Raw genomic sequence first — 24,048 nt, 5'->3', positions numbered from 1 at the left:
AGGGTAACGTCTAGATTTATCATTCCAAAACATCAGCCAGTACTCACATTCCCTGTTATTCAGGGCACTAGTTATATTAGAAATCAGGCTTGGGTTAATTAGCCAAACTTATTTCTTCGTTGTTTTGTTACCGTGGTAGAAGTTGCAGAGATGTTTACTGTATGTTACTGATTTTTTAGAAAAACAAAGATAAAGAATCTAACTCTGGAAGGCATAGAGAATGCCGTTTTCACACTTTGCTGCCCTAGAAATACTGTTACTGAATGTTTCTTCAATAGATGTGTTTTAATCTGAACTCAGTTTGCTTTAAGATTTTAAATCAGTTTTTATGTATTTCTTTTGTCTTAAGTCTTTACTTTCATTTTCCTGGCATCTTAAAATTAAGCCCTGCCTGATTTCCACAAGAGCCATGTAGTTGGCATTAGCAGCTATGCCTTCTCTTTGGTGGTTGGTGGAGGGGGCACCTGCCTTGTGTTTAGGAATCCAGTTCTGGAAATTTAGTCTTATCTACAGTTATTCTTTCCTCATGTCCATTTTCCTTATAAATATTTTTTGAGCTCTCATATGTGGAATTAGAAACTACAGTATTTGTATTATGCTATCATTGGGTATACAAATGTTATTGATTGCTTTACTCGCTTTAAGTTTTCCCCCCAAAATTGTCAGAGGGTCCTACTTCAACGATCCTACATAAAATGGATCCTCTCTCTCCTTTTTTTCCCATAACTTTGTCTACATTCTAGCCTGCTGTACAATATTGTATTTCTTGCCTGTCTTGTTCTTTTGAGTAAGCTTCACAAGGACAGAGAGTCTGGTTTGTTTTACTCATTTATTCCAAGTACCTAGAATAGGTACATATAAAAATGGTAAATATTTAACAAAAGAATGAAGTCAGAATATGTTGTCTGAGTTCTTTTTCTACTGTTGTAGAAGATAAGAATTAGCGTTGACTAGGCCAGTGGCTTTCAAAATATTTTTTCACCCGGCTGATGGTAAGAAATACATTTTAAAGTACAACCCAGTGTATACAGACATATGCACTTTTGTGTTTATGTATGTGTTTATATAGATGAAATGCACGGTGTACATTATTTCCTCTTCTCTTTCATTTTTAAAAACAAATATTGTTTGCAATCTGCTAAATTTTCATGATCCACTAAAGGGGTACAGACTTCAGTTTGCGTTAGGCAATAGATAAACCTAAAAAATTTTCATGTAAGTAGAACCTGGTTTTCCCTTTGTCTTACGTGACTGTTTGGAAGTGTTTTTTTTTCATTTCAAATTGGTCCTTAAGAGTATTTTTCATGTTTCTGTATTACTGCTGTTTTGAGAAACTGATTCTTAAAAAACCATGGATAAATTATTTAGTAAAAATGAACTTAATTTGTAATATATGCAGTTCCTCTAAAGTGTGTTTGTTTTTTTACGTTTGGGTTCATTTCTTTTTGAAGGAGGAAGAGTTCCTTCCCCATAAACGGAGCCAGTAGTTCAGAGACAGAAATGAAACTGCAATGGAGTGAAAAGCAACGATAGATTCATTTTGAGATCTGAACAGAATCCAGGACCAAGTGGGTTAGGAGCAGACTGTTAGAAATCTAAATTCCTATCCCCCGCAGCTGTCCCAAGACTCAACAGGCCAGGAATAATGCATATATTCAGTTAACTAGAATGTGACAGATATGCCCCATGAAAAATGTAATGGGGAGACTCCTTAAATGGTTGGTCGATTACCATTGTAACCGTGTAATATTTTACACTAAAACCAGAAGACCCAGGAAATAACTCTTTCTATTTGACATTAAAAAATATGATGATTCTCTAGTTTTAAAGTTTGTACATTTTGCCAAAGCTTTTTTTAGCTTAATGTCAGCAAAGCAGCTGCTGTTTGAATTTACTTTGCAAAACACTGAATTATTCATTTCCATAAACAAAACTTCCTTAGTAATTATTTAGCATTAATTTATTTCTCTTTATTTCAATCAACCCTGTTGACATTCTATTTTAAAATTATTCTTTGTGGAATTTAACGAATAAAACTCTGTGACAGCCACTTTCTCTACTTTCTTCTGTTCTTATGACAGAAAATTACCAAATCCTTTATTTTTATACTTTGAATATTTTATGATTTAATTTAATATTTACTGTTTATTTTTATTATTTTAATGAAAGTTACTAATAAGATATAGACCAAAAGTAAAAGTCTTATTTAGCAGTATCTTATGTAAAGTAGCTTCTTAAGACCAAGCCCCATGTATTTGACCTGTTAGATTTCACCATAATGCATGAATATAATGAACAGCTATTATATTGGATTCTGACAATGTAAAATTATTAGAAATATTTAAAATAATTATTCATTTCATGATTTGTACTCACAGACTGTTTAATAGACTATTTAGTAGGAGAAGAAAGGTAAAGATTGTAGTTTTGCATTTCTTGGGACTCTTCCATCCATCTTTGCAAACATGGGGACAGCCCTTTAAATTTCCTGCTTCCTCTCTGCAGTCTGGTGAGGGCTCCCCCCACCGCCCTTCAGACTCTTACTATAGTCAGTGCACTTGCCCTCCTGGGCGATCACCACTGCCATGTGATGTTTGTTGTATTTTTCCATAATTGCTGTTTAGTTTTACATGTCATTGCTCTGCTGCTCCATTGGAAACTTCTGGAGGACAGCAAACAAACTACTTGTTAGCTTACTAAATGTCTGGTAATATAATAGAGGACGAAAAGAATCCCCATATTTATTTTATAAAGTAGTGTCCATCCAAATGAAGCACCCTTCTTAGCTCAGGTGCTTCTTGGAGCTCACAGTCAGAGAGGTTCAGCAACCCACACGGAATCCCTCCAGCCCAGGCTTGGAGGGAATGTAGACTTTCAGTGAAGGGCCCATTTCAATGCCCTGTTTTTGGTTCCCAAAAGGAATGTTCTCCATCCATCATGGCCTTGCGGGACCGTAGAAAGGCTGAGGTCTGTAGAATAGGAGGTGGGGGAGTTAGTTAATTCCTCTGTTTCTAGGGCTGCGATGCTATTTAGCATTATTAGGAGACTTCTGCTTTAGTGGTTGTTGAATGAGTGATGGTAGGATTTGAGGGGATTACCACGTGTGCGTATTTATTCTGGAGTTGAAGTGTTCATGAGAGTCTTTCAAGCTGGTGACACAGACCATCAGCCTTCACCAGGAGCCACTATGCAGACATACGTGTTTTGTATTTTGTGTTTCCTGTGCATGGTGTCTTAGAAAACAAAGTTAACCGAGCTACTTAAAATTGTGAGATTTTACATAAAACAAAAATTCTAGCTTTAAAAAAACATGAATCCTCAGATCTGGGATTCTGTTGCCATTCCTGCAAGGCAGACAGTATCTGGAATAAAGCAACAGCTGCCCCTTTAAACATGGGGTATGTACACTGGTTTAGTAGTCTTTGTGCTTGCACTGTGATTTTATATACATATGAATTATTTTATATTATAAATATACTGTTTGATATTATACATATATAATACATTATACGTATATGTTTATATTAGAAAAATATTTCTCTGAAAATACGCTTCAGTTGTAAGAAAATCCAACTGACATGTCTGTGTGGTTCAAGAAAAATAGGACAGAGTCTTTCATGAAAGTCAAGAATATTCTTTTGTGTCTGACATGCAGATGGTCCACCTCCCATGCTGCACAGGCAGCCCCAGCCTCAAATTCTACAAGTCTTTGGAGAGTGTCATATCTTAACAAATTTTGATTTTCATGCCCCTAGTTAGGGTCTATAAGTAACTTGTTTGGCTGTTTCTCATGGGATATGAGTTTTGGAAATATAAATTTCCAGGTTAATTTACATAGTTCTTTGGTTCCTCAAATTCTTTCCTATGACACGGTATCTAAGACACGAGAAAAGGTACACCTAAGGTAAGTAATACCTATGAATTATTTAGTACATAGTAATGACCTACTTTGTGAGGTTTAAATATAATAGATAATATATACTTCATATATTTTATATAAAATCTTTCTAATATTTTACATATTATATATAACATAATATATATAATGAGCAATGTTTGGCATGCCTTAAGTACTCTAAATCATATTGTTTTCAGTTCTAATAAATAGTACATTTAGCTGTGATTTTGCTTTGTTAAATGTATTGTTTAAAATTTGCAATTTTTCTGTCATTTTCATCTGAATTGTTGAGTTTGCTAACAAACAAAACAATACTTTCTGTTCAGTTAACCCAACAAATGGGCTTTCCTCTTCTCCCGTCTTGGATTTGAAGAGTGTTCAAGAGTGAAAGGGGAGGAGGATCTGTCTCATGTTCTCTTTAGTTGTGTAAGTTACAGATGTGCCAGCCTTTTGTCATTTTAGGATTCACTCATTTTTACCCTGCTCAGTACATCCTGCTTTTTCTAGAAAAGTCATAAAAGTAATCTGGTTGTTTTTAGGTGTGTGCATGCTTTTTGGAGGTGGCTGTCATGGAAGGAGGATGACCTGAAAAGAACTGTTTCTTTTCTTTGCCCACCTTGTAAATATCTGTGCCCGAAACAAGACTCCCCTCTGAGAGCAATCAGTCTGTAATAAAAGCACATTCCTAACTATTTGAGATGATAAATAGTGAAGTTTGTTTTAAAGAAGTCAAGTTTACTTTATGTCAATTTTCTATTTGCCCTGTATAAGATATATTTAATTACTTTATTCCATCTCTGTGTTCAAATTAATCAGATTCTGACTACATATTGGTGCTCAAATTAGAATAATTCTTTAATCAACTGTGTCATCCATGCCATGGTAGACTAGAATAGAAAAGCTACTCTTGGCCTATTGAAGACGTGCACATTTTATTTCTATTGTAATTTAAAAGTAAAATCAGAAATATTGATTTCTACTTGACTGGAGAGATGATTTAGTTTGAATATCAGTCTGATCTTAATCAGGTGAGAATTAATTGAGTTGGAGGTATTAGATATTCAGTGATGTTAAGCGAACCATGGTCAATCTGGAGAGAAGCTTTCTTTTGTACTGTGTTAGAATTATCAAATAGCTCATGCACCACCATGTTAAATCATCTTTCCATGTTCATCCTCTACTTGCTTGTCTCATTAAATGCACCACTAAATTCATTCTGTACCCAGTCTAATGTTTAAAGTAGCAAGCTAATAAATCACAATTTAATAGAAAATTAAAAGCATAATAATTTTGTCATAAGATGCTATTGTTGTCAGAATTTTCTAATGATATATTTTCTAGTACCTAATTTAAAAATCCAAGTGATAAAACCTCTGCTTTTCAAGTAATACCTGGGACTTAAAAAAAGAAATCTTAGCTTTACTTTTTTTTTTTAATATTCAACATTGCAAGAATCAAGTGAGCAATACAGAAAAATTTTAATGTTTATTTCCAGAAATAAAAATAGAGTATGTAACATTATATTGGTCTACGACATGGCATGGGCTTTTTATTTATTTTAAGAGTGTGATAGCAATATCATAAGTGTTGTGAAAATATAAATGGTGAGATAACACCTCCATAGGACTCTCCCTTAAGTAGTAAAATTGTAAAGTCTTTAAATAAACTGCAGCCAGAACGGAAAGGATGGATTTGCCTTGTTAAGTAGGGATACTACACTTATTAAATGCCTAATTAAATTTAGCATCACATGTCTTCTATTCTTTTTTTCCTCTTTAAAACTGAGAATTGGGACCGATTTATTAGCAAGGGAGCACGTGTTATCAGTGTCAGATTTCTTCCATTTTGGCGGTTGGTGTGACTGTGTTAAATTAAAATAAAACCAGGAGTGTGACTTTTGATGGTGTCATTTTACCTTGGACGACTGCTTCACTTGGCATTTGTGGGATGGAAATAGTTGGATCTCTGCAGCTCTATATTTTGCAAAAAGGAATGACCACATTTGTATTTGTGAACAGTTAGCATCTAATGAAATTAAGCCATCCAGGTAGAAGTATCCCTCGAGTGTGATGAACGGGGTGTTCTTGGTGAGAGAAAGAGGGGTCCCCACCCTGTTGTCGCTAAGCAGCAATTCCGGGAAAAGGGAAAAGGGTTGTTTAAGAAAAAAAATCAAGAGATGACCTTTCACTCTGCGCATCAAAGTCAAAGCTCCTTTCTCCCCTCTCCTCTACCCAAAGGTATTACTTTCTTCTCTTTCTTTTTTTTAAATTACATTTTGTAAGGTTGACACATGGACAAACTACCAAAATACAGTAGGAACGTGTTTCTGAAGTTCTCCCCACAGGCCCCAGGTTTCCTCCTAAGACCCCCACCACCACCAGTCTCATATCCTCCCCCACAACCCACCCAGCCGTTCTGTGTTACACAAGCATCTGTATAAGCATCTGTTACACAAGCATCTGTCTGTATAGGTGCACATATGTACACATATGTGTGTGTGTGTGTCCTTGCTGTTTTCACTTTGAGTCTTGGAGATCATCCCCGATCAGTGCACTTTCTTTAGCAGCCAGATAGTGCTTTGTGGTTTAGTATTTCTACTCTGGCTGTTGGTGTGACTGTTAGATTAAAAGAAAGCTGATAAGTGGCTTTGAGTGGTGCCAAATGCTATTTTTTACTTATGTGAAGGTATTTTTTGCCGCAGCTAAGAGAACACAGGATGAGGAATGGCTAGTGATATGCCATTCTTTTAATGATTCTCTGCAAATGATTTTTGCTATGTATTTATTTATGTATTTATTTTCATTAAGAAAGACATAGCCTGGTGTGATGAATTGGGAGATTGGGACTGACATATATACACTTATATGTATAAAATGGATAACTAATAAGAATCTGCTGTATAAAAAAATAAAATTCAAAAATTCAAAAAAAAAGGCATAGCCATAGTAATTTTTATATTTTAGTTGTCTCCTGTGTTTGGATATGAAGAACTTACTGTCTTTTCAAATGCTGTGTCTTAAGGGAAATGCCAGGCTGTTTCAAATCCTTTTTTGGAGCAAAGCAAAGGTGTTAGATACATCAGTAAACTTGACAAACCAGCAGACTAGGAAGAGGGTGAGCAGGTTTTGTCAATAGTGTGGAAACTACATCCAACGAGGAGGGAGCAGTGTTCACATTGGTTCTGAGCCAGGAAAAGGAAGAGATAGGAATGCTATTGTCTGTAGTATTTGGTAGGAAGGCAGCAGCAGGAGACTTTAACTCTAGTTTTCCAGGCTATAAATCCCCCTCTCCATGCACACACACACCCCAATGAAACTGGCTACCTTGTGAGATAAGGAGTTTTCTGTTCCCATAGTGTTTACAGGAAGGGTTTATGGTTTCTAAGTCCTTCCTCCTCTGGCCATTTCCACCCCAGAACTCTAGAACAGGGTCCTTTCCTGGACCCTCCATGAGTGGTGGTGAATGGTCCCCATTGACCCATGCTTATCCCCAGAATAGTCTGTAAAGCCATCTCCTAGAATGGGAAGGTACAACAGGCTGGTTTATTGCTTGCATTATTTGTGTTACTTATAGCATTGATACTGCTTCTGTGTAATCCTGCTTCTTATTAGGGGATGGCAAGGAAGCCCGGAAACCTCCATGTTCAGAAAGGGGCTGGCTTCCTTGTTGGTTGCTCTGATGGGTGTGTATTCATGAATAGGTCTTTTAACTTTGGAGGCTGGGGGCAGGCAAAGAGGGAACATGTAGCAAAAATGTGTGGTGTAAACCAGACTCATTCATTTAATTTCTCTTGCTTTGTCACTTTCTAAATCCTCCCCCTCTGTCATTGTCAGTAATATGCATGGATTTTCTTATCAGGGGAGACTGAAAGCCTTTCTCACATGCAGGTTTTTTTAGGAGATGGGGTGATTTGGTGCTTTCCTTGGGCACACTAGGCTGTGCTAACGTCTGCCTTTCCAATTCTGATAGCACTTAGAATCCCAAGCACAGAATTTAGCATTTCATTGTCTACTGTTTGGAGAAGCCACTTTCTAATGTGTAAAATCCTTATTTGAAATATTTAAATATGTTTTATTTTATATATTTAAAAGTTTTATTTTAAATATTTAAAAGTTTTATTTTAAGTATTTACAAGTTTTATTTTAAATATTTAAATATCTTTTATAGGCATTCTGGAAAAGGAGGTGTGGAGCCAGAGGGTGAGGTATCTGGTGTTATTTTATTTTAGGTGATTGCTCAGGAGCAAGAAATCAGAGCCATAAGCTGTATCTTTTTTTTTTTTTTCGCGGTACGCGGGCCTCTCACTGTTGTAGCCTCTCCCGTTGCGGAGCACAGGCTCCGGACGTGCAGGCTCAGCGGCCGTGGCTCACGGGCCCAGCTGCTCCGTGGCATGAGGGATCCTCCCGGACCGGGGCACGAACCCGTGTCCCCTGCATCGGCAGGCGGACTCTCAACCACTGCGCCACCAGGGAAGCCCTGTAGCTTTTTTTTTTTCCCTGTGGTGGTGACTGGAGGGGCTGAGCCATCCCCACTCACTTCCCGGTCCCAGTTGTGACCTCATGTGAGGTGACTGGTGGGGCTTACAGCTCTCCTGTGACCCTGGGGATTTCTGCTGGGTGTGGAGGATTTTCCTGTGTTCTGACTGTGGAAAGGAGTAAGTGGGATTCTATAGTCGTTACAAGTATTTTTCAGGAATTAAGGAGGCCTAGCTCCAGGCCAGTCCTTGCCACACTGTGTGTCTTGGAAATGTGTGACGTCACCTACTCAAAGCTCAGGTTTCCTTGTCTGGTAAATGAAGATAATAATAGTGCTTATCTGTTATTTGCAAAAATTCACGTGAGCTAATAAACATAAAGTACTCGTGTCTGGTGTATAATAAATAGTATATTTCAGTGGCCATTATTATTTTGATTTTATTCCTATTACTATTAACATCTTTAAATACCTTGCAAGAAAAAATCATGAAATCACATAGGAAATGGAAAAACAAAAAAAGGCCACCTGAAATAAGACAGTTTATTCTAATGGAGATATAGACCCGGCTCAGCATTAATGTATTATTGCCCTTTGTTCTCCATAAACAGAGATCATCTCGTTCCAAGTGCTACATACTAAGGGCTCCTGGTCGGAATCACATTTTATTCCCATTGAACTTCCATTCCAGTAAATGGAGATAAAGAATCTGAGCAGCTCATCACCAGCTGCCTGTCTGCGACTCACCTGAAGTACAGGGAACTAAACATGTCCAGGGCTGCCTTGTTCAAAATGGCAGCCACTATGCACATGTCACTTTAACTAACTTAATTAGAAAGAAAAATTCAGTTCCTCAGTTGCATCAGCCACATTTCAAGTGCTCAGTAGTCCCATGTGGCTAGTGGCTACACTATTGGAAAGTGCAGAGAACATTTGCATCATTGCAGGAAGTTTTACTGGACCATAGAAATATAACGTGAACTATATTTATAATTTTAAACTTATAGTAGCCACATTTTTTAAATGTGACATTACTTTTAAAAGGTAAAAGTAATTTAAATATTTTATTTAATCTATATAGTAAATAAATATTATCTACTTAACATGCAATCGATATAAAAACTATGAACAAGGTAGTTTATGTTACTTTTTCCATCCTAAGCTCCCACAATCCAGTATGTCTTTTATACCAACAGAACGCCAAAATTAGGAGTAGGCACATTTCAAACCTTGTTTGGTAGCCACGTGTGCAGGGTTTAGAGGGTTACAAACCCAAGTTTACCCAGTGAAGACACAACTGTTTGGTATTATTGAATTGCTTTGTGCATCTATCACTGTATTATAAACACATTGAAGTTAGGGACCCTATTTTGTAATTAATGAACACTTGATTAAAGAAATAACTGTCCTGGAAGTAAAAGTTGGAAATAAAAGCTATGTTTAATGCATCAGTGATAAGGAGCAATGATTTTTATTTGTTCTAATCCTCTCTCTGACCTTATGTGAATCAAAGATATTTCTGGACAGCAGAATTTCATAAGATGTTAACATAAAAACCAATAGGTGATTTTCACTCCTCATCTTAGCATTCAGCAATAATGACCATGCCTTCTTTTTTTTTTTTGCGGTATGCGGGCCTCTCACTGTTGTGGCCTCTCCCATTGCGGAGCACAGGCTCCGGACGTGCAGGCTCAACAGCCATGGCTCACAGGCCCAGCCGCTCCGCGGCATGTGGGATCTTCCCAGACCGGGGCATGAACCCGTGTCCCCTGCATCGGCAGGCGGACTCTCAACCACTGCGCCACCAGGGAAGCCTGACCATGCCTTCTTTAACCCAAACTGTCCCAGAAAAGATAGTCATTTGTGGATACCTTTTATTTATTTATTTTTATATTTAAAAATCATATTCAAAAAAATTTATGGAAGAACAAAGGGAGAGTGACCTTAGAAATTTTAATAATAATTAAACATAGCAAGTTCCAATTTTTATTCTGTTTCCCTGTTATGAAAGTTTAATACTTGAAATTCATATTCATAAAACTCGAAGTTTTATATACAATGTGTTTGAATGAAACTAATTCATTGTGGACCTGGAACACACCTATCTTGTCAGTATTGCTCCAGATTCCAACACACCTCCAGTCAGTCCCCCTGCACCAGCAATCCTTGTTCTTATACTTGCATCCATAAAATACGTTTTTGAAAACTTTGATTTTTTGGCTACTAATTTTTTTTGACGAGAGGATAGTCATGCTTTTTGCTCCATAATTTCAGATTTTTTTAGTTTTTTGACTTATACATCCCATAAATACTATTTCCTTCTAGTCATCTTTGTTCATAAGCCAGCCTTAGGCATTTGGGTCACATATACTTCAGCATAAAAGATGAGGGAGAACACTGCCGTGTGTCCCTAGCACGTGGGATGTACAGGTTCTTGTTACAGGACGCCATGTGCATGAGATGTCCCTCTTGTCAAATGACTGATGGGGTGAGTATGCCATATTTCCTTTTTGTCCTTCAAAGTATGTTATTTACTCATCAGGTCCTGATTTTGAGAAAGTTCACCTGGGATACTGTCATCTGAAGGTACTAGTCTGTGGTTGTGTTTATAGATCCATTTCACCACCATCATCAGAGTCTGGAGTGCTGCTTTCAGTTCTTCACATTCATCTTCTGATTCATCTAATACGTGGGAATCATCTTTTTGTCAGTTTTCTTTCTTCTACTATAGGCAGTGTATTAGTTTACTATCACTGCTGTAACAAATTAAAAACATTCAGTAACCTAAAACAGCACAGATTTGTCACATTACCGTCTGTAGTTCAGAAGTGTGACACAGGTCTTCCTGGGTTAACATCAAGATGTTGGCAGAGGGACTTCCCTGGTTGTCCAGTGGTGAAGAATCCGCCTTCCAATGCAGGGGACACAGGTTCAATCCCTAGTTGGGGAACTAAGATCCCACGTGCCGCGGTGCAACTAAGCCCGTGCCACACAACTACTGAGCTCATGCGCGTCAACTAGAGAGCCCATGTGCTGCAAACTACAGAGCTCACGCACCCTGGAGCCTGCCTACCACAACTAGAGAAGAGAAAACCCGCATGCCACAACTAGAGAGAAGCCCGAGTGCCATGACGAAGAGCCCGCACGCTGCAGCTAAGACCCAGTGCAGCCAAAAACACACACACACAAAAAAGTAAAAATAAATAAATAAATAATTAATTAAAAAAAAAAGATGTTGGCAGAGCTGCATTCCCTTCTGGAGGCTCTATGGGAACATCCATTTCTTTGCCTTTTTCAGTTTCTAGAGGCCTGTCTTAGCAGAGCTGCTCTAACAAAAATAACAAATGGAGGACTCATGAACAACAAAACTTCATTTCTCACAGCTTTAGAGGCTGGAAGTCCTAGAGTAGAGTGCCAGCACAGTTGGGTTCCTCTTCCGGGCTGCAGACCTTTGTGTCCTCACATGGTGGAGAGCAGAGAGCAAGCCAGCTCTCTCCCTTGACTCTTATCAGGACGTTAACCCCATTTATGAGGATACCACCCTCCAGACCGTATCTCATCCTAACTACCTCCCAAAGGCCCCACCTCCTAATATCATCATGTGGCAGGGTAGCGGGGGTGCAGTGGGGTTTCAACATATGGATTTTGTGGGGACACCAACATTCAGTCTGTTACAAGGCACCCAGTTTTTTGACTGGTGTTCCTCTTTTTCCATTGTTACAGCCAGCAGGATAACCTCCCTCTGACCCTGCCTCCATCATCACGTCTCTTCCTCTTCATCTGTGCCTCCCTCTTCAACTTTCCAGGACCCTTGTGATTACTTGGGCCCCACCTGGATAATCCAGGATAATCTCCTTATTTGAAGGTCAGCTGCTTAGTAACCTTAATTCCCCTTTGCCATGTAACCTAACATATTCACCAGTTCCAGGGATTAGGATTTGGACATTTTTAGGGGCTATTCTATCTAACGTAATCAGAAAGTGAAAAAAAAAATCTCAAATCTCAACTGTGTTCAAGGAAAGCAAAACCCAAAAGACTACTTTTATGTATTCATGAGTGATGATGTAATGCATCAAGCAGTACAATAAGAAAACTGATAAAATAATGAAGGTTTATTTCACTGTGGCATCATTTTTCTAGGTGATTCCATCATTTTGTTTTCATATTATTTTAGCCTTTTTTAGCATAGTTGGGAATAATTGCTGAGTCATGACGAAATAAGTTCTAGGATAATATAGTAAAATGTTTCATTAAGATCATTAAGAGTCTATATTGTGTCTTAGCCTTACACAAAGATGCAATGACCTATATGATAATTGCAAGATAGAAATGAGTTTTATTGTATTGCAAAATATGTTTTCTGTGATTTTATGGAAGGCCTCTAAGAAAAAATAAAAATCATGAAATATCTTTACAATATTGGTTAGAGCTACTCATGAAAGAAACTCAGAAATTAAAATTGGGTCCAGTGGACCCTGATCTCTATACAGAGGGTCAGTGTCTTGGTTCCTTTGCCTTCTGTGATGCCCTGAGGTCCTTCTGCCTTCCAGTCTCCTCTCTTTCTCTGCTTGACCCTTAAATATGGGCAGCCCAGTGGTTACCCAGGGCCTCTTTACTTTTCATTATTTTTAATAAGTTACTACTGTCAAAACAGTCTCTTCCAACTTGCCTCAGCCCTGTAGAGCTGAGTGCTTTCTGGAGAGTCCACTTGGATATTTCAAAGGTCCCCCAGCTGTTTGTGTCTGAAACTCGTCCTCGTCTGTTCCCCATCTCCCTCCACGGGCTGCAGCCAAAACAGAACAATGTCATATGTGTTTCTTTTCTGGTGTTTTTGAGTCATCAGACTGAGCCGTCTGCTCCCAGTGAAAAGTGCAGGCCAGTGGTCCCCAACCTTTTTTGGCACGAGGGACCGGTTTCGTGGAAGACAATTTTTCCATGGACTGGGGGGCAGTGGGGGGGTGGGGGTGGGGATGTGATGGTTCAGGTGGTGATGCGAGCAATGGGGAGCAGCAGATGAAGCTTTGCTCGCCCGCCCGCTGCTCGCCGGCTGCTCACCTCCTGCTGTGAGGCCGGGTTTCTAACAGGCACGGCCCGGGGGTTGGGGACTCCTGGTGTAGGCATTATCCCTGACTCCTTGTCTGTTACCCCCTGAACTGATGCTTCTACTCCTCTGCCTTTTACCCCCTTGCCATCTCTTGCTCAGATTATTGTACTCACATCTTAACCAGTTTCCCTGTTATTCCCACTCCTGCCTCCCTGCCAGCTCTTCTAGTTCTCTGCAGAAGAAAATCTGATGGTGCCATTTCACTGTGTAAAACCCTTCTAAGGATTTCCATTCCCCTCAGGACAAAGCCTAAACATTGAGCACTGCCTGCTGGTCATAGTAGTACATGCCTGTCCTCCTCTACCTCCCATCCACCAGCTGACTCAGTGTAGATCATAGCTTACAAGGATGGTAAGCCCCTCTTGGATGGGTTTGGAGTCCCAATTCTGTGCTTCCACAGCACCCTCCCTGCCTCCCCCTGTCTGAGTGGGTACCACACTCGCCCGGTAGCACTTTTTAATTATCTATCTTCCTCAGGGACTGTTGGTTCCCTCTGTCTTGTTCAGCGTGGAAACCACAGAACCTAGCATAGTGCTGGGCGTGTAGTAAGTACTTGGAAAATGTTTGTTGAATGAATGAATGACTGATATTTTATGAGCCTATGGGATAAGTACTGAAAGAATATTTGAAAAAATTTAAAATTTTAATTTATTGAATCAGTTAATAACTGTGAAAGCCTGAATTAACTCATTGGATAGTGCCTGGGTTGTAATGAGTACGATGTTAGCTATTATTGTTGTTGTTACTATTATGAGGCAGGAATGTAAGTGACTTTTTTCTTTTTCATTCTACTCTGAAAATTTAAGAAAAAAATAAATGATTTGGGATTAACATATATACACTACTATATTTAAGGTAGGTAACCAACAAGGACCTGTATAGCTACTGTACAGCACAGGGAACTCTACTCAGTACTCTGTAATAACCTGTATGGGAAAAGAATCTGGAAAGGAATGAATACATGTATATGTATAACTGATTCACTTTGCTGTACACCTGAAACTAACACAACATTGTAAATCAACTATATTCCAATATAAAAGAAAAAAGAAAAAAAAGAAAAAAATAAATGAAATATTTGCAGTTGGATCTCTTCTTAAACATTAAGGTGATGGCATGATTTGGTGATTTCCCACCTGCAGTATTTTTTTTTTTTTTTGCGGTACGCGGGCCTCTCCCTATTGTGGCCTCTCCCGTTGCGGAGCACAGGCTCCGGACGCGCAGGCTCAGCAGCCATGGCTCACAGGCCCAGCCGCTCTGCAGCATGTGGGATCTTCCTGGACCGGGGCACAAACCCATGTCCCCTGCATCAGCAGGCGGACTCTCAACCGCTGTGCCACCGGGGAAGCCCCAGTAGTTTTGATTTACCTTTGGAAACAAACATTTTGAGGTGTGAGTGCAGTGAAGAAACCAGTGTTTCAGTGAATGTGTCTCATAAAAGATGAGGTGGCTTCTGCGTGTTATGTTTTCCATTGAAGGGTTAGTTTTATGGATCTCTTGAAAAATTGTCTATGGAATTTTGTTGTTGTTACAGTGTTTGCTGGCAGATACTCACTAATACACTTCTTGCAACTAAATTGAGCTTGTCCTAAGTAGCTTCTCACCCATTCTAGAATTATTTATAATATTTGGCTTTTTTGTAGGTTGGATTGGATTGAATTCTTTCCAGAAGCCATACTACTGGTATCATGGACTCAAAGGTTGTGAAGAGCTCTTACAGTTTCATTACTAAATTTTATAAACAAATGTATTCATAAAGTCAGAGCTGTTTACAAACTAGTTCCCATGAGCTTCATGAAATACGTTGATTATATAGATAATGTGCTTTGTGGCCTGTGGCCATGGCTGCCCTCTCTGAGCAGCCATTAGGAGGGAGAGGACACATGCCTTGGTTCAGGTCTTCACCCCTGCACGAGACGCTGGTGAGCTCAGCACCCAGGGCCCTCTGCCTCCACAGCTTGAGGAGGCTCTGCACACAGGTCTTCACTTAGAAGATAGCTTCTCCTGGGAAAATTAGCTTTAGATTTCAATTTCTGTTATAAATCTAAAACTCACAGACACCTTTGTCTGAAGTGAAATCTTAAGAAAAGTTGACACCTACCTAGACTGTCCCCAAGTTGTATCATTTAAAAACCTCTTCTGATTCAGTAACTGGTCAACAGATCATTTATACATTGTATCAAGTACATCTCTGTTTTTATTATCTAGCTCACTATAAGGAAGCCGTTTTATGCGTAAGATTTCCAGTTGTAGAGTTGATTATATGTTTTGAATTTAGGGTGATTTAAAAATCTGCCTACTACATTTCTTTAATAAGCAAGACCTCCTAAATGTCTTTCCTTTAGATTAAATTGAAGTTCCGGATTTAAAAGTGAAACCATCAAGATGGTGGTGTAGTCATGGAAATATTACACAGAGCTCATATGTTAAAATTCTAAATTATGTTGGTACCCAAATAGAGCTCTGCTTTTTGTAATGCTGGAAACAAAATAGGTACTCTATAAGTACTTTGCTGATTGAGGAAATAAAAGTACTAGAAAGTTAGAAGTAAGTGCTATGTCTAAAGATGGTTGTGTGAAAAATTCATAAGCTCAGGATTTTTTAGAAAATATAAGTTAGTGGAATCATAAAAGGAGTGGTTCTGGTCAGAGATATGAAACATTGGAATTACTTCTTTTAATATTGTATGTTTTTAAATTGTCATTTCTCATTGAATGCTTTAGTTCTACCTGTATGACTGCATTTGCAAAATAATACGTTGCTTGAAACTGACTAAATGAAACGTGTGGAAGGTAAGCGTTTCTGCTCCCACGCACAGCCTTGCCCTTCATCCTTGGCTTAATCAGGAAACCGTATTTTTGGCGGTTATTTAAATATTAAAATACATTCAGAAGTTCCATAAATTAAATGTGTGAAAAGCAATGAATTCCAAACCATTTCTTTCTCTTACTGCTTTTATATGGAGGTTCCCCAAGTTTTTTCTTATATAAACTGGAAATTATATGGACTTCTTGTATTTAATCACAGTATGATTATTTTGCCCATTATCCTAGACTAATAGGAGACTTTATGTCTTTGTTTTCCCTAGCTTCACTTGATCCAAATTTTATCATGCCCACAGAATATTTTTACCCATAGTTTATTTGTTAAGTGGTTTCTTTCAGAGAAATGAGTGTTTACAGAAGAAGGATAGAATTTCATGTTCTTGATATTTTGAAGAAAGAAGTCTTGAGTGCTATCTTTAAGCACATTTCTTTAAAGTTTGGAATAACTTTTAATCATCTCTCTCACTGTTTATTGATATTTATTTGCATTACCTTAAGATATACGTAAGTGAATGAAAGTTCATTTTCATAGTCTTTAATGGTGAATAATTTATTTATATACAGGTATACAAGCTCTTTAACACTTAATATTGAGAGACAGAAGAGATTTAAATTGGGCTTGTTTCAGAATACCATCCTAGGAATCTGGCAACATCACTGATACATGAATGTTTGCTAATGTGGTTTGAAAGAAGGATCCTCATTAAAATCTTGTTGCTAAACAAGTGACAGAAACCTTACAAACAGCTTGAGGCTTCAGGCCAGTCACAGTTACTCCTGAAGAGATCTGGACAAGTGTGAAAATACAGAGACTGTGCCTTTATTGTAATCAGAACACATAAATGCTATCTGGAGTCAGGTCCCTACTTGAGGACATTTTTAGTCATATTAGGGAAAACAAATCTTAGCATATTTCAATGCCTAAGCCTTCTGTTGTGAATTTGTCAAGTGTAAAAGTATTGGGTGTGTTAAATTCAGAAAGTGTACTTTTGGTAATAGCCCTTGTATTCATGTTTTCCTGCAAGGGATTGGGGTTTGGTCAACTAGCATATGTTCATGAGGTAAAGTTCATGATGCTCATGACCTTTCTGTAGATGATACTTGAGTGTGCTGGTTGATCCAGGTCTCTGAGTGATGGTGAGGCTGCGAAGAGTCAGCCCACGGTTTGTCACCACCATCTAACAGTCACTTCTGGATTAACTTTACGTTCACATTCCCTTTGAGGGTTGCTCCTGTCTTAATTCTTATTTAGGATCATAACCCTTACCTCTAGAAAGGCAGGTCTTAACATCAGGCTGTACGAAGAGCAGTTCATATGTAGGGATGCTAATGGCTTTCCAGAGTGGAAGTTAGTGGACTTTTCAATAACCTTGTGGCCCCCCATTCAGGACCTTTGATGAGAACGAGCTGATTGTAAGTCTGCTCTGCCTTTTTGAGTCATAGGGGATCCTCATCAAAGGACACAGGAAGTCCCCTTGCTCTGATTTGGCCCACGTGCCCAGCTCATCAGTGAAGAGATGACAAGAACATGTGTAGTTGAGTGAAAAAGATGCCTGATTCGGTTCAGGACTCAGTAAACAGTGGCAGTTCTGAGACTGGTGAACAGCAAGCTGAAGGAGCCCATGCTCTGAGCTGGAGCATCCCTGCCCCGCTGTGTGTGACCAGACACGCACACCGTTTGAAGTCAGGTCCTCTCCCACATCAGCTGTCCTCACTCCCATCGCCCCTCATCCTGCAGACTGTGCAGTGGACTTGGACGTCCATGCCATAGGCCTCTTGGTCTGGCATAGCCCCTCGAAGGAGTTTCTTGTGCATTTACAAATCTCAATCATTTTCAGTTTGCTTGTGGTTTAAAATTTCACTTTTGTTACATATTTTGTGTCTTCATGGAGACTCCTGAAATTACCTGCTTGCTTTAAGATGATTATAAATTTTATTTCTTAGTAGCTGAAAGGGTAATACAGAGCTCAAGAAAAGAGGGGAATCCTGATAATTTTGTACTAAAAGAGTTATAAAAGCTATTCTCCAGCTTCTCTGTGAGGATGATGTCATATTTTAAGGTCTGACATGGACATGGTTGGTTACAGACTGGAGGCGGCTGGGGCTGGGACTAGAGCCCCCAGTGGGTAGGAGAAGGACCAGAAGAGTTCAGGAGAGTTGCTGCCCAAGCAGGGGAACCCCATACACTGTCCTGAGGAGGGACCTGGTCTGACCCAAAGCAGACCCAGTAGAGAAGCAGAGGGCCCCACTGTGGCTGGCCTCTGGCACCTGGGTTTTCTGGGTTGGTGGTCCTGAGAAGGCAGGATGCCAAGGGGCCAGTACAGTTTAAAAGGGAAACTACCAGAATGGAAATGTGATAGAAAGCCGTTTGGATTTTCTGGGGCATTTCAGAGTTGACTCAGGAATGGGATGGGAGCCCTATTATCAGAAGTGAAGGACCATGGCAGGTTGTGTGAAAGAAAGAGGGTAAATTGATGCCATCAGAAGACACACAGAAACTGGCCCCCAGAGGCCTGTGTCTGGGCACAACTCCCCTTTTACTCTTCCTATTCATTTCTTCTAGAATATACTCTTTTTTTTTTTTAAATTGAAGTATAGTTGATTTACAATGTGTTAACTTCTGCTGTACAGCAAAGTGATTCAGTTATACATATATATACATTCTTTTTTTAATATTCTTTTCCATTATGGTTTATCACAGGATTTTGAATATAGTTCTCTGTGTTATACAGTAGAACCTTGTTGTTCATCCATAGAATATACTCTTTTTCTCTGTAGGGAGACCTTGGAGATGCTGCAGGTTTGGTTTCAGACCACTACAATACAGTAAATATCATAATAGAGCGAGTCACACGAATTCTTTGGTCTCCTGGTGCATTTAAAAGTTATGTTCACACTATATTAAAGTGTGCCTTATGTCCAAAAAAAGAATGTACATGCCTTAACTAAACAATAGTTTATTGCTAAAAAATGCTAACCATCATTTGAGCCTTCAGCGAGTCGTAATCTTTTTGCTGATGGAGGATCTGGCTTTGATGTTGGTGGCTGCTGACTGATCAGGGTGGGGTTGCTGAAGGTTGGGGTGAATTTCTTAAAATAAGACAACAATGAAGTTTGTTGCATCGAAGGACTCTTCCTTTCATGAATGATTGCTCTGCAGCCTGCAGTGCTGTGTGATAGCATTTTGCCCACAGTAGAACTGCTTTCAAAACTGGAGTTAGTCCACTCAAACCCTGCTGCTGCCTTATCAACTAAGTTTATATAATATTCTAAGTCCTTTGTTGTCATTTCAACAAGTTTTATAGCATCTTCACCAGGAGTAGATTCCATCTCAAGACCACTGTCTTTGCTCATCCATAAGAAGCGACTTCCCCTCTGTTCAAGTCTTATCAGGAGATGCAGCAATTCAGTCCCATCTTCAGGCTCCACTTCCAATTCCAGTTCTCTCGCTATCTTCTCTGTGTTGGCAGTTACAATAGTAACATCAAAGATCACTGATCACAGGTCACCGTAACAATTATATTAATACTGAAAAAGTTTGAAATATTTCAAGAATTATCAAAATATGACACAGAGACATGAAGTGAGGAAATGCTGTTGGAAAAATGGTGCTGATAGACCTGCTCAAAGGAGTGTTGCCACAAACCTTCAATTTGTAAAAAAAAAATGCAGTGTCTGCACAGTAGTAAAATGCAGTACAATGAAGTATGTCTGAATTAGAAATCCTACTTACTCTCTACATTCTGCCTCTGTGAAGTCCCTTCACTCTTCACCTCAGAGGTCTCCTCTCCCCCTTTCAAATCTACAGAGTAAAGGACTTTTATTCTGCCTTTTATCCATGTACACGTCTTTCGTGGAGCATGTCCTGTGAGCCAAGTACAGTCTAGGTAATAGATGTTAAATGAGTGAATATTTTAGAGCTGTTAACAATTACAGTGATGTAATTACAGGTCATTTTTTTCTTCCAAATTTTTTATTTCAGATTTCACTAAATGTTGCAAGGACTCTGGAATCCTTATGGTAGTAAAATGCCGCAAAGAAAATTCTGCATTGAAAGAATGTCTAACTGCTTAGTAAGTAGTTACCTCAGCGTTTGTGCTCCTGTGTATATGTGTGTGTGTAGTCTGTGTAGTAGATAAGAGTATGTTATTTAACTCATTACATGTAATCTCTACTTCTCCCCACCAAATTTGTCATATAGTTGGCTGAGTCTAAAATTTTAATTTGTTAAAGATTCTTCTAAGAAAAACGATACAACATATTTATGAAGGGTCTTTTCAAGTTTTGTGTGTTTGTCAGCATTTTATCTGATTAAAATACAAGATTTTTCATATGATTTAATAAATTCCTTTTCATGGACAGAAAATAGAATATATTATGTTTATCTCTTCTAATGAAAAGGTACTTTTGCCAGCCTTGGGATCTTTTGGACTAATGTAATTTAACTTCTAGGAGAGTTGCAATAAATCAAATGAAGGCTACAAAGGTAAATTTAGATTTTTGAAGTTAAATTACTTTGAAAAATAATTCTTAAATATCATGTTCACTGATATTCTGTTGTAGTTCCTTGAATCTTAAAGTAAAAATATGCAGAGGCCTTTGAATGCAGCTGCTTTCTGCTCATCTCCCCACATGTTTTATCACCCACATTATTGACAGGCAGTGTTGTGGATACAGTGCTTTAGTGAGTAGGGAGTTGGTATTTGTCCGTGAGATCTTAGTTTTGGCGAACCCTTACTTCCTTCTGTACTCTGCTCCCCTAGCCTGTGAAGCATCTGTGTCAGGATTGTTTGATACTTCTTAGGCAATTACATAAAATGTGGTGATTATCTGAATCTTAAATTGTTTTCTTTTTTGATAACAAATAATGTACACATGAGTTTATAGACTCTTTTAGAATACTGAACCTCTACATTTATAGATAAGGAAACATACTCCAAGTCCGCATGTCTTTGCTCAAGTCAATAAACAATTCTAATAGCTGCTCTTTTTTATGAGCCCAGACCTGCACTAAGTGTTTAACTGTGGAGAAGTAAGAGTTCTGGTCCCTAGAGCTGCCAAGAGATGTTGAATGAATAGATGAACCTCTTTCACATTTGTGTGACTGAATTTGTTAAATTCCCTTTTGTACATTGATTGAAAGATTTTGACACCTTGGTTTCAGTCATCATATTATAGGGACTCATTATTCTTAGTTGGGACAGGGCAGCACTGGAGCCAGGAGCAGGGACCATGGGGAAGGCAGCGAGCTGGTGTCTCCTGGGTCCCCCGGGGCGTAGCTCCCCCTGCAACCCATGCAGGGTCCTCACTGTCAGGTGGGGTGATTCTTCCTCACGTGGAAACACGTCACCCCAGCGCTGGCACATAGGAGATACTATGTACTCAGTAATTGTTAGCTCTTTTTAAAAGTTTGTCTGTGTTATTTGTTAGCTTTTGTTATCTGGATATTAATCATTGGCATATCCTGCCATCTGTCGCCCCCTAGAGATGGAGAAGATAACAGGTCCCAGTCCATCCTGGGGTGCAGGGGGAGGCTGTAACTGCTTAGAAGAGAGGGGAGCAAACCAAGAGGAGTGACTGACATTTGTGGGAAAGAAATGAGAGCTATTAGGAAGAATTCTACTTGACCTCAAGTCTCAACATACTCTAAGAAATACTGCTTTTTTGTCTTTGCTTGAGTGGGGGCTCTGCTTTACTTACTGTCAACATTCCATGGGTGGAGCCACTACCCTCTCTCATCTCCGCCTGGTGACACCCTGAGTCAGTTTTGTGTTCTATTATTTCTCCCCGTCTCTTCTCACTCATCCTTCAGTAAACTGCAGTCTGGCTTCTGCCCTCACGACACTGGAACTGCTCTTCCGGGAGGTTCCATCTTTTCTCTGATACTTGACCCCTCTCTGGAAGCCCCTGGAAGTCCCTTCCATCTGGCTTCCCTCTTTAAGCTCTTTCCTGTCTCCTCGGCATCTCTACCTATTTCTTCTCCACCTTTTCTTCCTTAACCTCTTCCTTAAAGCTGGTTCCCCAGGTTCTCTTCTCCGTTTTAAATCTGAGAAAGCTCAGTTTGCACCTGTGGAATTCAGCTGCTTCCTATGGGTCATGGCATGTCTCCACTTCCCTCTGCTGGTCCGAAACCGAACTGAGCTCCTTTGACTCCTGCCTTGTGTCTTTGTGAATTATAGTTGTCTTGGATCTAGAATCTTCCTGATCTCCTGTTGATTTCATCTCCTCATTCTCCCCCAGATCCACTTCATCCTTTTCATCAGAACTGTGCTTCCTTTGGCTTAGGTCCTCCTCATTTCTTGTCTGGATTATTGTAATAGCTTATTTATTGGACACCCTTGCTGCCCACCTTTAGCCTATCTGCCACATGCTGTCAGATTCATCTAAGGCAGTGGTCCCAACCTTTTTGGCACGAGGGACCAGTTTCGTGGAAGAGTTTTTCCACGGTGGGGGCGGGGAGGGGATGGTTCAGGCGGTAATGCGAGCGATGGGGAGCGGCAGATGAAGCTTTGCTCCTTGCCCGTCGCTTACCTCCTGCTGTGCAGCCCAGTTCCTAACAGGCCGCAGACCAGTACCGGTCCGTGGCCCAGGGGTTGGGGGCCCCCAATCTAAGGCACAGAACTGATCTTACAGTTGCTTTGTGAACAGTGCCCGTTCAGGGTAGATTTGACTTCTCAGTGGGGCATGAAATCGCCATGATTTGGCCCTCCCCATTCCAGCATCCCCAAATCGCCATGATTTGGCCCTCCCCATTCCAGCATCTCATGCCCTTTCTCCTGCACATGATCTGCTATGGTGGTACTAATCTACTTGTCCTTCTTCATGCATCACAGTTTTTCCTCATCTGTGGGATTTTCCACATGTGCCTTCTATGTGGGTTTCTGTTGGTCCTTCAAAATGCAACTCAAACCTCTCCCCCTGACAGCTCCCCTTTTTCCACTCTGCCCCATGTTTCGGGCCACAACTGCCGTAGTACTTTGTGTACATAATTGTGATGCAGTCTTGTCTGCTCTCATGGATCCCTGAGGATGGGTGCCCTGACTTCCCATTGTCCTATCCTGGGACATTGGTATTCAAAAAAGAACCATTAGGTCTTTTTTTTCTTTAATTTGGTAGCCTAATGTTTACAATGAATTTATGACCATTACTAAAAACCTGCTTCTAAAGATTGTGCCTGATGAACCGGATGTCTGAATGTATTGTTAAAATAAGCTTATATGCTTACAAAGTGATTCCCTTTAAAAGATTTTCATTTTTTCATAGCTATAATGATCCAGCCTTTTATGAAGAATGCAAAATGGAATACCTGAAGGAAAGGGAAGAATTCAGAAAAACTGGAATTCCTACCAAGGAAAGGCTGCAGAAGCTTCCCACAAGCATGTAGGCAAATATTCAAATGATACTCAGTAACGCCAATGTTCATGGAAATCACAGTCACCTGAAATGATGGACTCAAAGAAGTGTCTGCTTTATCCTTAATTATGGAAATAATTTTATCTGAAATAAAGGTTTTTCTTAAACTTCAAAGTTGAGTTTATTGAATGGGATAGGAGTAAGTGGGGAATTGGCACATGGTTTACCTGGGCATAATGGGTTTATCCTTAATTATGGAAATAATTTTATCTAAAATATATTTTTTTAAACTTCAAAGTTGAGTTTATTGAATGGCATAGGAATAAGCAGGGAAATGGGACATGGTTTGCCTGGGTTGTAATGGGGTTTTTCATATAGAGAACAGCTATAGTTCT

General features: G+C 39.4%; 1 protein-coding gene across 4 annotated transcripts in view; it reads left to right on the top strand.

The window, feature by feature from the left end:
* Nucleotides 1-23,827, top strand: part of CMC1 (C-X9-C motif containing 1) — a 77,553-nt gene extending 53,726 nt beyond the window's left edge. For all 4 annotated transcript variants that reach the window (XM_060162502.1, XM_060162499.1, XM_060162500.1 and 1 more), the window contains 2 exons: nt 20,283-20,373; nt 23,564-23,827. In XM_060162502.1, coding sequence (XP_060018485.1) covers nt 20,283-20,373; nt 23,564-23,684 — 212 coding nt within the window. In that variant the 3' untranslated portion in view covers nt 23,685-23,827. The remainder of the gene's footprint in view (nt 1-20,282; nt 20,374-23,563) is intronic.
* The last annotated feature ends 221 nt before the right edge of the window (nt 23,828-24,048 follow it).

This window comes from Lagenorhynchus albirostris, chromosome 10 (genome assembly GCF_949774975.1).
Source record: "Lagenorhynchus albirostris chromosome 10, mLagAlb1.1, whole genome shotgun sequence".
Lineage (NCBI taxonomy): Eukaryota > Metazoa > Chordata > Mammalia > Artiodactyla > Delphinidae > Lagenorhynchus > Lagenorhynchus albirostris.
The sequence above is the reverse complement of the archived record's forward strand: the minus strand, read 5'-3'. Positions and strand labels throughout refer to the sequence as shown.